Source organism: Chaetura pelagica, unplaced genomic scaffold, assembly GCF_000747805.2.
Source record: "Chaetura pelagica isolate M959 unplaced genomic scaffold, ChaPel_1.0 scaffold92, whole genome shotgun sequence".
NCBI classification, from domain to species: Eukaryota; Metazoa; Chordata; class Aves; order Apodiformes; family Apodidae; genus Chaetura; species Chaetura pelagica.
The window spans coordinates 1,470,369-1,484,056 of record NW_009952404.1 but is presented as its reverse complement, the minus strand read 5'-3'; the positions used below and the strand labels follow the sequence as shown (position 1 = coordinate 1,484,056).

General features: G+C 37.7%; 1 protein-coding gene across 1 annotated transcript in view; it reads left to right on the top strand.

Annotated features, from left to right (window-relative positions):
* The first annotated feature begins 396 nt into the window (after positions 1-396).
* DGKI (diacylglycerol kinase, iota) overlaps positions 397-13,688 on the top strand; it is a 113,805-nt gene continuing 100,513 nt past the window's right edge. Inside the window, exons 1-5 of the mRNA XM_010008203.1 lie at positions 397-414; positions 2,819-2,875; positions 4,094-4,159; positions 9,855-9,926; positions 10,526-10,642. Of these exons, the coding sequence (XP_010006505.1) occupies positions 397-414; positions 2,819-2,875; positions 4,094-4,159; positions 9,855-9,926; positions 10,526-10,642 (330 nt within the window). The remainder of the gene's footprint in view (positions 415-2,818; positions 2,876-4,093; positions 4,160-9,854; positions 9,927-10,525; positions 10,643-13,688) is intronic.

Here is a 13,688-nt window from a genome sequence, read left to right as displayed (position 1 = left end):
TTTTCCTCAGTTTTCACTGGCTCTGGTCATCCTCTTCAGAGACTGTTCCCTTTTAGAACGATGAGCTGTGCTGTAACAACCTTAGCTGTTACCTAAAGAGAGCCTTTTACTTCTAGTTCACAAGCTGAAATCCTGTGGCTGTCTGTCTTTCACAAAGTCTAATTCTTAATTGGAAGAGCTTCAGACCTTTTTTCCATATAGAGAACAGCTGAGAGGAAAGAGTACAAAACACAAACAAACGTAGGATAAGGCAAGGAACATCTCTGGCTTCACAGCTAATTTTTCTTTCCTCCTGAGAAAAGCTCAGCTCCATGCACACGTTTCCCTTTCCTCTTGCAGAAATCTGCTCTGCGGAGGAAATGCGCTGCCTGCAAGATTGTGGTCCACAATGCGTGCATGGAGCAGTTAGAGAAGGTAAGACATTGCCATCTTCTGGAGCCTGAGGTGGATGACACCCATGTAATTTTACTGAGGTTTCAGTCTGGAAGACATCATATGCCAGAATAAGTTTTCATAGCTGTTTTGACAATGTATTGGTTAAAAATTTCACTTATAATTCCAGCTTATTTCATAAAATAGATTTCTTCAAACCCTGTGAACCATTAAAAAAAAAACACAACCCAAAACAAAAAACCATAGAATGTTTTAATAATTTTTATGATAAAAACCCATATTTTTTCCTTATACTTCTAAGCTGAATATTGAAGGTAGAAATATATTGAAGGCAATATCCTTTCATGCATAAAATTGGTCTTTCAAAATTCCTCAACTAAGCTCAGCACAATTCATCTTATGACAGCTATTATGACAGTTATTATGAGCAATGCAGCATAAGATGCTACTCTGAACATTTTTCACTGTGTTTACCAGACTATACTGTTTTGTCCTCAAAACCTCTGAAATCAAGTGGATTTTTTTTTTTTTTTTAGCATAGAAATAATAAAATCTCTCTTTTATCGTACTGTTATTTCTGTGAGCATCTGCTCTGTTTCTCAGCTGCTTTAGTCCTCCTTACCCTCAGGTGCCTATGAATATCTGTCACTGAGTTCTCTTCCCACTGGTGTCTCTTCTTCATTATGACTGTTAATGTGTTAAAGAAATTTCTGACCAATGATTTTCTTTCTCAATGGAATATGTGTAAAGAAATATGAGTGGAGATTTCCCCATTGACTTCATTAGAACTTAATTTCTACTCCTATATGTTTTGCAAAGTTGTTTTCCATAAAAGAAGTTGATGCCTAGCAAATTTATAGCAACAACCCTTTGGAAAAAGTTTTTCCTTTCATGGTGTTTGGGCTTGTGTTGACAAATGCCACAGTAATTGCCATAATACCAAGTTGGAGAGATACCATTTCCACCCTCAGTGCTTTTACCCACAGTGAAATTAGCATTAGCACATGCTTTCAGCACAAAATGTTACCAGTGAATTTTTCATTACTTCCTTCATCATCAGCAGTGCTGACTCTCTGTAGCCCAGCGAGCTGGTGGCATTGCCAGCCGGAGTAAATAAGCACTGAGATAAAACCTATTCTTTTGGGCTTGTTTATGCCATTCTGGAGACCATGAAATTCACCTCTTGGCAGACGGTTGTTATAAAGTCTGCATTCCTCTTAAACCCGGTGGAGTTTTAAATGGGCACATAAGTCTTCTACTTGGCCCCCTCTGTAAGGGTGGAAGTATTAAGTAAAGTAAATAGAATCTGGGAGGTCTTTCCAGCCTGCCACAGACTCAGCAGTGAAACTATGAATTGCAATTTGAGATGAAGAGCAATGGAGGAAGACTGATATTGCTAAGGCTTTTATTTCTTCTTAAATTATAAGTTTGTTTTTGTTTTTGTTTTTTTTTTTTAATCTAATTTTTATTTCCTTTTTGCCATTATTAAATGAGGTAAGAACTTATTTATATGGGAATGGTTGCATTTAAATTTGAGGAAACTCATTCCTTTGCCTTCATTATAAGAGCAATAAGAGCATAGCTGTTATAGTATCCTTAAACATTTTAGTATTTGAAGGATAGTCAACTTAAGCCTGAATCAATTTTATTTAGTGCATCCTTACCGCACACATCTTTCAGCTTTTTCCCTTGCCTCTCTTTTTCAGCACCTTTTTTTCTCTTTACATAGCCCTTGCTCTTCTATTAATTTTATTTTCTAAAAAAAATTAGGACTTTTCTTATAGGATTCCCTTGGTTTTTTCCCATGCTTTTTCTCTTAATCTTCATAAACAAAGTTTTCCATTCATGGAAGATCCTGTTGTCCTCTTCCCGCCTTCCATCTCCCATCTGAAGGAGGCAACACCACTGTGTGAGGCATTACAATGGTTAGTGACTGGGAAGCAACCTGATCTAAGTAGAAGGTAGAAATTTAGGGTAATTTGCACAGATCTTCATGTGAATTAAAATTGCTTTACAGATTTTGTGTATGAAGACATAAAGCTGGAACATGCAAGAATGTCTTGCAGAGTTAGATTTCTAACTTCTATTGAGACCTCAGCTTAAGTCCACTTTGGTTGCAAATGATATTCCGAAAAAACCAGATGAGGCTGTTTCCTTCTAGGCAAAGGGGAGACAGTTTAAAGAGTTGAACTGAGTATGCAACAATAGCATTAATGAAGATGAGGGCTGTGTAGGGATATAGCAAGGGGAATTATTATGGCATATGTAAAGATTTTCTGGAGTTCAGGTAAGTTACTTTGTTCATCTAGTGAAGCTAGTATTTTAACAGATAATTAATATTTTGGAAGTTTGGCCTAGATAAACATATTGAAATAAATTCTCTCTCAGCTCAATTTCAGTTCTAACAGCTTTATTTTAATGCCAGATTAATTTTCGCTGCAAACCAACTTTCCGAGAAGGAGGATCCAGATCTCCAAGAGAAGTAAGTAATGGACAGCTGACAATTGCTTTTCATTTGATTTGTGTGCTGTTCCCATAGGTGTGGAGCTGCAGCAGTGCTTTTAGATTCAGAGGAGTCTTAGACAGAGTATTTTTTCCCACTGGGACATGTTCTTCCCAGATTAAATGTAAAATGAATTCTGACTGAAGCACTCCATTATTTACACTGATGGAAACAATTTCATCTTTCTTTTGTCTTTTTTTTTTTTTTTTTTTTTTTTTTTTTGGGTGGGGAGATATAACATTTCTTTTTTTTCATTACCTTTGAACTAGTATTTTAAAATTTCTCTCCATTTCTCTTCCCTTCCTCTTGCTTTCCCATATATATATTTTTTTCTAGATGTATGTCTAGTGTCCTAAGATTTTTTAGTTAAAAAAAAAATAATTAAAATACTATGGTTTACTTCAATCTTCTCTATGAATTCAGCTCCTCTGAAGATCCTGGGTACTTACTGTTATTATTGATCTATTTATGTATCTGTCTTACATAGTTAAAAGCCAGTGTTTCAAAACCACAACTTTTGTTGCAGATTAGTGGCCAGCTTGCTCTTACCAGAGGTAGCTAAATTGTCTGCCACATCAGTGCTTCAGGGCTGACTGGGTAAGAGCACAGTGCAGGTGGACCCCTTCTAACCCCTTTGCCTGCACAGACAGAGGGGCAGCAGTCACCCTCCCATCTCTTGCTGCCATCTTGATTGTAAGCAGTCCAAACAAGAATTAAGGACTGCTTCAATAACTGCTCTTTCCTCCCTTCCTTCCCTTCTCCTGCCTTAACTTGTGATTTATTTTTTTTTTTTTGCATTTAAGGGCTGTATTTCCAAGCAGAACAGAGCAGGGACCTGCATTAGGGCAGGACACAGCGGAGTTTGAACACTTTTCTGCTCTCTGTTTAGGTGTTGATTATCTCTGCGTCATGGGATGAACTTCCTTCTTTTTGTAGAAGAGTACAGAGAGAAGTTCTGTCCATGTTTCAACATGGATAAAGAACCACTGTCTCATTCTTATTCCTCCTGCAGTTTTGGTTGTGCCTGGGGTTTCCTGTAGGGACCACTACAATTTACTCTAAAAATTATTGCATTGGCTGGAGGGACCTTTCTTTTGGTGCCCGTAAACCAGTTTCACACAGAGAATACCTTTGAATGCAACCCTGTCATTGCTTCCCAGAATGTATTTATTATTTTTTTTTGTCCTTCTGTTGCAGAACTTTGTCCGACACCACTGGGTGCACAGGCGGAGGCAGGAGGGAAAGTGTAAGCAGTGTGGAAAGGTAAGATTGCCAGTGTGGCACATGGACAATACTGGCCACTGATGGATTCAAGACAGCCAGTAGGTCCTTCTAGCCTCCAAAATTTTTCTGTCCTCAACACTTGCCTCTCTTAAGCAGAAAATGACATGCCTGATATGTGGAGTGGTAGCAGCTCCAATTCCAACATGGAAAGAGTAGGAATGAGCACATCGCATATCCTGGGACACTGAGCTGCACTGGCTGGCGAGAATGAGTAGTAGGAGAAAGGCTGTGGCCCCTTGAGCTTCTTTCTTTGTTAAGCTAACCCTGAGCCAATATGGCATTCTCACAGTGCTGTTCTCTGTGCCAAAATTTTGATGGCCTATTTTTTCAGGCTTCTGGAAGAAGAAAGGCCATGGCTTTCTTTCTGCCCTGGTAGACTAAAGAGTGCAAAATTGTTTCATGTTTCGTCTGCTGCATAGATTGTAATAGTTTATTTCTAAGAAGTTATAAAAAAAGAGTAGGAAATACCTTAGTTACTGAAGACCTTTCTTCTGAAATATGATGAACCTCTGAAATCTGTAGAGAGAGATTTAAAAATAAAATTAACACAGGGGTTTAATTTCCTTTCTCTAGCACTGTATTATACATTTGCCTCCCTCTTAATACCATTTAGTAAGAAAGACTGTGTCTAGTCTCCATGGCACAGCACTTAAAACAGAAAAATAAGATTTACATCTGGATACTGATGTAGATCACCAGCTGCAACAAAGCATGCAGTAAAAATGTGATGTCCTTTTATAGCAAGAAGCATGCAAACTGTGCAACACTTTGCATGAATCATTCTTATGGTGTGAATTTGCAGTGATACTGCCTTCCTCCTCTGCAGTTTTGGCCTGGATCTCCCCTAGAGGCATTAGGAGTTGATTTTTCCATGGAAGTACCTACTGCCCATTGTATTAAAAGCTGTGTTGGGTACATTCATGTGGGCAACATGACCAGTCCATCACAAAATTCTTATCAGCCCTGACTGATATGGACATGTTCAGAGGAAATCACAGTTGTCCCTTTAAATAAAAAAAAACCAAAACAACACAGTTGAGACTAACATGGGTGTATAGTAGTAGAGTTCTTTGTAAAGAAACAGAAAGAATTAGGGAAAATTATAAAAAGAAAAGAAAAAGCAACCAACAACAAAACCCAACTTCTTTATTGTCCAAGCATTCTCCTATTACAGCAAAATACTTTCCTGTTTCATGCTCTGCTGTTAAAATTCTTACACTTCTGAGTGAGAACCATGTTTTATATTCTCTTGCCATATAAGAAAAAGGGAACTATCATTTAAATGGAAAGGCAGTAAATTTAAAACAATGAAAGGAAGCATTACTCATGGAATACCTAATGATTCTGGTAGATCTCACTGTTTTATGATATTAGTCTTATCCCATCTGTGGAATTAGGTGGTTAAATATTCTAATGATAATTTGAGTAATGAAAGTAGAAATTAACATTTAGGACATAGTCATCTCAAGTTCAGGTCAAAAGCCAGTGGAAAGGAATTAATGCTCCTTAACATCTTTAGCATGGCTTTATAATTTGTGTTCCTTCTTTGCCACACTTGATACTTCCTGGGAGCTGGAGAACAGAAGTGTCTATGTCAGTGCTTTACCTCAGACCAGAGGCGCAGTTTGGAAGAAATTTGCCTGATTGTCATCACTTACCACAGTTCACATGTGGAGCAGTCTCGCAGCAAGTGAACTAAATTCCTTTCAGATTAGACTTAATTGAAAGGTAATTCTCTATCTCCTAATGGACATTCTGTTCACAGGACCAGACTATAGCTAGTAAAAAAAAAAGTCTGAAAATCCTTGTGCAAAGTGTCCTTGGTACCAACAGAGATTGTGGTCCCATTGTTACATATCACTTGCTTGCACAATACAGTTTATAAGGTGTCATCCAGCATGTAATTACAGGATTGAAATTTCTAGTGTTTGAAAGGCAATTCTAGTTTTTTGTATTTTCGCAGAGATCACAATCAAAGTTCTGCCGCTGCTGTATGTATTTGAGTAGTAATAATACCTGGCTCCTCCCCAGTAATGTTGCTTTGCAGTGTCTCTGAGAGCATTAAAAAGGGGAAAAGTATTGCAGGAAAATATGTGCAATAAAAAAACGTTATGACTCTTAACACTGATATGAAAATTTTCTTTAATTGGGACTACATTTGGGACTACAACCAAAACTTTAATCCCAATGTGCTCTCTTTGTGTTCATGGGTGCCTAAAGTAATATGGACTTTTATCCAAATTATTTAGACAGACTGTAGTCCTCAGCACAAGCTGGGGATCCAGGTGCTCTTTGCCTCCAAATATATTTCCTATGGTATGCACAATTGTCTGTTTCCATAGGAACAGATGACAGCATGGGATTTAATGTGTTGTGCAGGAATTGGGTGCCAGTGAATCAGGGCTATTCAGGTATTGTTAGGCCAATATTCTCATAAAGGTAAACTTAATTTTCTATTCCAAAATTACTAAATGTATGCAGACCCTGGGATAAGTTAGCTGAATTTTTAGTTTCCCCTCTCACTGAGAGAAGGCAGAAGAGATGATTTCTGGTCTAGAGTATGGGGGACTCCAGCATTTTGTTCTGATAGTCCCCATCAAATCTCACTGTGACCTGCAGTGCATTGCTTTATTTAATCAGTTTCTTTATTTTATAAAGCTAGCTTTCAAATAATTGCTCTCTTACCTCAAACATGTATCTTTAGAAAGAATTAGCTCATATTTGTAAAGCAATTTGAGGAAGAAAAGTGGTGTTTCATTGCTACTTATCATTAATATGTTTTTATTGATGTATAATTTTCTCTAATGACTCCCTAAAAGCCAAATGACTTACTGAATAAATGAAAAATGGTCCATCCAGAACCAGACCAGCTGCTAAGTCCACTGATGGGCTGTGGAATTAATGTACCGAATTTAAGGTTTCATTAGCAGAGATTTTTGGAGGGAAGAATTTCTCCCCTGCTTGTTACAAAGCTGAACAAAAAAACACCCCAACATTTCATGCCCATGATGGGCTGAAATAATTTTTAAAATATACTTTGGGACAAGAAAGAGTAAGATTGATGAGAAACCTTAAAAAGCACTGGTCTAAGAGAATAAGAATAGAGTGTTTAATCCAGTGTCAGATCTCTTTTTCAGAATTCACATCATCATACAGTCACTCCATTTGTTCTTGTGCCCACACATATTGGCAGACTATATCTGCCCTGCCAGAAGCAGCTGGTCAGCATGTCTTTGTGAAGTCGTTCGACCACAACCCCTATTAAATCTGAATATGATAGATCACCATAATTATGAAGAATCTACTCTTTGAATTTCTTTGAATGTAAAACCTGTAGCATCAGGGGAAATATTAAAAAAAATATCTAGGCAGAGGTGATGAAGCCTGTTTAGGAGTAGGCCTTCACTGGCGTTGTGGTCCATCTCTCTAATTGGTTTGAAAACATGTCGGGTATACCTGAAGTAGCTGCAATGTGCACTTCTACATGACAGGCAGACAGGGAGAGCTCCTTCTCTTCAGAATATTCATAATGTTGTTCTCAGCTACCCACATATGGACGGAGTGTGGCTCTGTCATTTACTTAAAGACCAGTGCATCTAGTTTTTGGTGTTTTTAGTGTTTATTATTATTAAATTAATTCTCCTCAGTGTGCTTGATGTTGTCACTGGACAGACCACTAATAGCCTCTTTTTCCTGCAGGTATCTGTCTTCCTCTTCATTTCTATAGCAACTAGAATAAGAAGGACCTTAATTATAGAAGCTTTAAGGAAATTTCCTGTTAGATGTTACTAAATCAGCTTACTGTAACTCTTTTCATTGGGTCTTGGGCATTGCACAGCATGTAGGAGATTTAAATAAAACTCAACTTGTTGAAAAGAAAACTGGCTCACAAATTCTTGACTTGACAGACTTTCAGTGAGAAAACTCTGGGTAGTGATAGGCTACTTAGTGTAGTAGAGAACCTTGCTAGAAACCAATTAATTAAAGGATCTAGATAACTACAAATCTGAAATAAATCTAAGCAGTGAAGTGACTACAGTAAACTATGCCACAGAGTTCTTGACTTTCCATTTCTGCAGCCACTAACACAATTTTTTTTTTCTCAGTTAAAAAGAGCTTTAACTGAACACAAATTTTCAGGCAGTTACTCCAATTACTGTTTGTTGCCTGTGATATATGCAAGAAGGATGTATATGATAAGTGGTCTTTTCCAGCCTTAGAATTTAGAGCAAAGTGATATTTCTGCTGAAATAACATTCTGCAAAAAATTAAACTTGTCTCCTGGAGAATAAAATCTCATATATGTTGGTAGTGGTGGTTCATTTTTTTTTGTTTGTTTCTTTGGGTTTTTTTTGTTTTGTTTTGTTTTGTTTTTTTTTGTTATTTTCCTCTTTAAAACCATAAAGAAATATTTTCTTTTATACTTGTTTGAATTGAATCAAACCATCTTGGCTTTTAGAACTTACTAAAAAGATTTTTATCTGAGTCAACTCAGATCAAACAAGAACTCAGATAAAACAAGAAAAAAAAATTAATCAGAACATTTCCACATAGGCATTGCAGTTGATTCCACTCCATATTTAAACATAAAACAACAAACAACAAAACCGCACAACAAAAAAACCTAAGGAAAGAAAAAGAATAATTGAAAATCTTCTTCGTATGAGCCACCAATGTGCCCTTGTGGCCAAGAAGGCCAATGGCATCCTGGGGTGCATTAGAAAGGGTGTGGTTAGTCGGTCAAGAGAGGTTCTCCTCCCCCTCTATTCTGCATTTTTGAGGCCGCATCTGGAGTATTGTGTCCAGTTCTGGACCCCTCAGTTCAAGAAGGACAGGGAACTGCTTGAAAGAGTCCAGCACAGAGCCACAAAGATGATTAAGGGAGCAGAATATCTCCCTTATGAGGAGAGGCTGAGGGAGCTGAGTCTCTTTAGCTTGGAGAAAAGGAGACTGAGGGGTGACCTCATCAATGTTTACAAATATGTAAGGGGTGAGTGTCAGGGAGATGGAGTTAGGCTTTTCTCAGTGATGACCAGTGATAGGACAAGGGGTAATGGGTGCAAATTGGAGCATAGGAGGTTCAAGGTGAATATCCAAACAAATTTTTTTACTGTAAGAGTGACAGAGCACTGGAACAGGCTGCCCAGGGAGGTTGTGGAGTCTCCTTCACTGGAGAGATTCAAAACCCACCTGGATGCGTTCCTGTGTGATGTGCTCTAGGTGACCCTGCTCTGACAGGGGTGTTGCACTAGATGATCTTTCGAGGTCCCTTCCAACTCCTAGGATTCTGTGATTCTATGATTTGTATCTAAAGAAAAAAATACTTAATGAAAGAATGTTCAGTTCAACCAAAAATTCTGAATCCTATTCAGGTTTGTAGATATTAATTGAAATAAAGCCTTCCTTCTTCTTTCTTTCCTTCTTTTTAACTACAAAAATTAAGAAAAATAATACAATTCTGGAGATGTGTCTTTAAACCATGTGTGTGAAAATGCCCTAGTTGAAGAATCTGAGTCTTGTCATTATTTTATCCCCTCTGTGACCTTTGATACCGAACCAGGGTATCTGACTGCAAAGAACTGATTTAGCCTGGCACAGCCCCATGCTAGGAGTTAAAGGTGTTAATTTTCTTGTAGTCAGGAGGAATTAAATAATTTTTTCTTGCTTATTCTAGGGCTTTCAGCAGAAATTCTCCTTCCATAGTAAAGAGATTGTGGCCATCAGTTGCTCCTGGTGCAAGCTGGCGGTAAGTGGGCAATACTCCAGATGAGTAGCAATATCGAGTTGACTGCACTGCAAGCAATTGTTTTCTCCTGGCTCTCTGGACTCCCTCTCTGTGAGTCACCCCCATTTTTGCCATTTTTGTTCCTTTTGCTCAGAGACAAATGGCTAGTACAAGTCCTTTAGGAAAAGAGTTGTGCTGCAGAACATGGTTGCTGGCTACCTCCCATCAATACCCTGCTGCTGCTAGCCTGGAGAGACAAAGGTCTCTTGAAACACAGAGCTACACCAAACTAATTTGTGGTCTTCAGTCTGTGTTTAAGTAGGGGTGTTTGTTGGGTTTTTTTTGGGGGGTGGGGTTGGGATTTTTTTTTTGGCTTGGGTTTTTGGTTTGGGTTTTTCTTGTTTTTGTTTTTTTTTTCCCTCGTAAGAAGGTATGTCTAGGGAAGATGATTTTAGTTATATGTTCCTAAAACTCCATGGTTTGAAGGACTTTGAAGATGGTGGAGTTGGGAACATTGCTTCAGATTTTGTACCGTCACCATCTTCTTCCTCTCTGTGCTTCCCTTTTCTCTTTGTCTTCCTTGGCCTCTATATTGACTTCATTCTTTTCCCCTCTTCCAGTTTCATAATAAAGTCACCTGCTTCATGCTACATCACATTGAGGAGCCATGTTCCTTGGGGGCCCACGCTGCTGTCATTGTGCCTCCCACCTGGATCATTAAGGTGAAGAAACCTCAGGTAACTGCATGCTGATGTCTGTTTCTGAAGCTGTATGGCTGCTCAGGGCCAGCCTAGCTTCCCTGCTCAGCACTTCTTCACTTAAAGCATGCTTGTTCAACCCTGTCACTATCCCTGAAACCCAACATACATCCATGGTGATGATGAATCTGTATCCTTCTGCCCCTTCATCTAACCCTTCAGGAGGTTTCCCTGTTTGGGATGATTAGCAACAAACATGACTTTTGTTCTGAGCAAATCCAGCTCAGGTTTGTTCCTCTAACTGTGACTTTAGCAAGCATACTGCAAGAAATTCCCTGTGTTGTAGGCAACCCAGCATGTTTCATTAAATAGAGCTGAGCAAAGACAGGGAAAAACTGTTTGCAAACATTCACTTGAAGCTTTTGTGATAGATGTGATATGTTTGAGACAGGATGCTGTCTTGTGGTGAACACCACAGGGAGAGAGGGTATCCAAAAGAGACCTGGCCAAAAATTACAAAGGGATTGCCATTATGCAATAAGTATTTTGTTCTTTAAAAGTTTGTTTTCACTTCAGGTTGAACTGAAAGAAACAGACAAACACACGCTAAACTTACCAGGGAGATAGAAATGCTGGTAAAACTGTTATTTCAGAAGCTCTGAAACAACCTTGGGTGGTGGGGTTTTTTTGGTTTGTTTGTGTTTTGTTTTTTTATTATTATTACTATTTTATTTTTTTAAATTAATAGTGTTCAGGATATCAAAACTTCCCCCTCCAGTTTTCTTGCAATTATTCTCCACTGACAAAGACATGGGAGAAGGCAGATGAGTGATCTTAAAACCAGCTGCCTGTGGCCAGAGGTGTGGCCTCTTCCTAGGTCTGATAAGGAGATGTTTTTTCACATTTCCAGTTTATTTAACTTGCAAATTGTTTTAAGTCACCATTAAAAAATCACAAACTCACAACAAAACAAGCTCAAACAAAAACCCTTTTGTATGCTTTTAAGTGTATTTTCTTAAAAAAAACCCTACAAAACAAAACAAAAAAGGCAAGAGCATTGAATTTGTTATGTCCCTTTTGGCTTACTAAAACTCCTTTTTGTGAGCCATCAGTACACTTCAATCTCTGTTCTCTTAACCAAGTCAGAAAATAATATTAAAACTAAAAATGCCAATTTTAATTTTTAAAAAATAATATAAAAAATACACGCACATATCTGACCAAACTAAAAGTAGCCTTTCTTTGATCTGTTCTATCATTATTTAAGTTTTAGTTTAGAATAAATCTACATTTATAGTTTGTTTTTTATTTGACTTTTGGTAAAAGCAGTGTACCTCCCCTGTGACATTTTTAGAGAATTTTATTTCTTGTCCATTAATTTTTCTAAAAAATTAAAATAGCATATCTAATCTAGTTAATTATAATTCATAGGAAAAAATGCTTTTAAATAAAGGTTTACATTTTTACACTTCAATAAATTGTTAGCTTTGTGTGCCTGAGTCATGAGTGGGGAGTAAGTACTTCAATCCAATGTTCCCTCTCCACCATGTCTCAAGTCCTTAAAATCTGAGGTCAATAACATGCAAAAACTTTGAGTAATTGAAGCCTTAGACAGATGAAAATGATATTTTAGTTCAGATGATGGGTATATTCCCATAGAACTTCTTAACAGCATCCATAGATTTGTTAGTTCTGGGGAATATATCCTTATTGCTGTAAAAAATGCTGGCATATCTTTCAGATGTGTTTTCAGTTTTTTGGCAGAAGTCTTGTTTTCTTATTTATTATTTTTAAGAAAATATTTTTCTCCCATCCTGTGGTTTCTGGCCAGCTCTACTTTTGTGTATTATGACCCTCCTCACCCTATATGCATGTTTGGTAAACACTATCAAATGTTGACTGTGTTCAATAGAACGCAAACAAAATATTAAGTAATTTTTGTTAATTCCGATGGTAACTAAATGTGTAGACAGTAATCTGTTTTTCACATATTCCACAATCAGAATAAATTTGGCTAGAAGCCCTTCTGTTATAAATTATTTCCTCAGCTCTAATTAACTACTCACACTGGTCTCAGGCAATTCCTGAACTGAATTCCCTACTCATGAAATTTATTTTAGTGGTACCTTCATCCTGTTTGCTGGTTGTTTCTTTTAAGTGAATAAGGTGACTTTTTGTAGCAAAACCTTTCCTGATTTTTAATTTATATCTTTCCCTTTATTGCTACAAAAAATGGTTTTCCATGTTTAGCTTGTTAATGTGGGTCACTACCTTTTGAATTTTGGGCGTGAATAAAGAGAACACTCCTTTGATTACCAGCAATGTTGTGGGGATGAAACATTATGGTGTAATTGACTAAAGACAAATCTCTCCTGACAACCTACATGTCAAATGGGGAGTTTTTGCTTGCAAATGTCTTGCAAGATGAAGAATATTTAGAATGGTTCCAATAGCTTTGGGATTAGTGGTAGCCCTGTGCGTAATGACCCATTTACATGAATGGAAAACTCCTACTATCTATTCCATGTTATTCATAATGTGAGCCACTTCGATAACTTTCCTGTGTTAGCATCACTGTCATACCAGCTCTGATATCCTGGGGTTCAAATAAATTCCGTCTCCTAGTTTGGGAAAGCAGGTCACCCCTGCTGACTGGTGGTATTTTGCTGTAGATGATGTTTGATAGCAGAAGTGGTGTTACCTCTAGGAATGGACTTGCTATGCTTATGTTGTGGGAGAAAAGTAGATAATAGGGAGGCTCTGACTCAGTCAGTCTGTCTTCAAGTCTCTGACTGAGTCAGTTTATATTTGGGAAGGCAAAGACATTAACTGTAAAGTTCCAGTTTTTTTTTCTGTTGAAGGTGAGTAAACATGGTGTTTTCCTCTTCTCCTCCTTTGAGGACCTTGAAAAAGTGCTAGTGAGTATTTATACTTCCGGGTTTATTTCTTTATTTCGTCAATTGTTGATTGCAGCTGGCTTGTCTGATTGTGGTTTGTGAACAACCAGAAGATGGTCAAGATTGGTCTTCCCAGAGAATGTTAATTGTTTAAGTGATTTGAAGCCCAGCATGCTAAGAAACTTTGA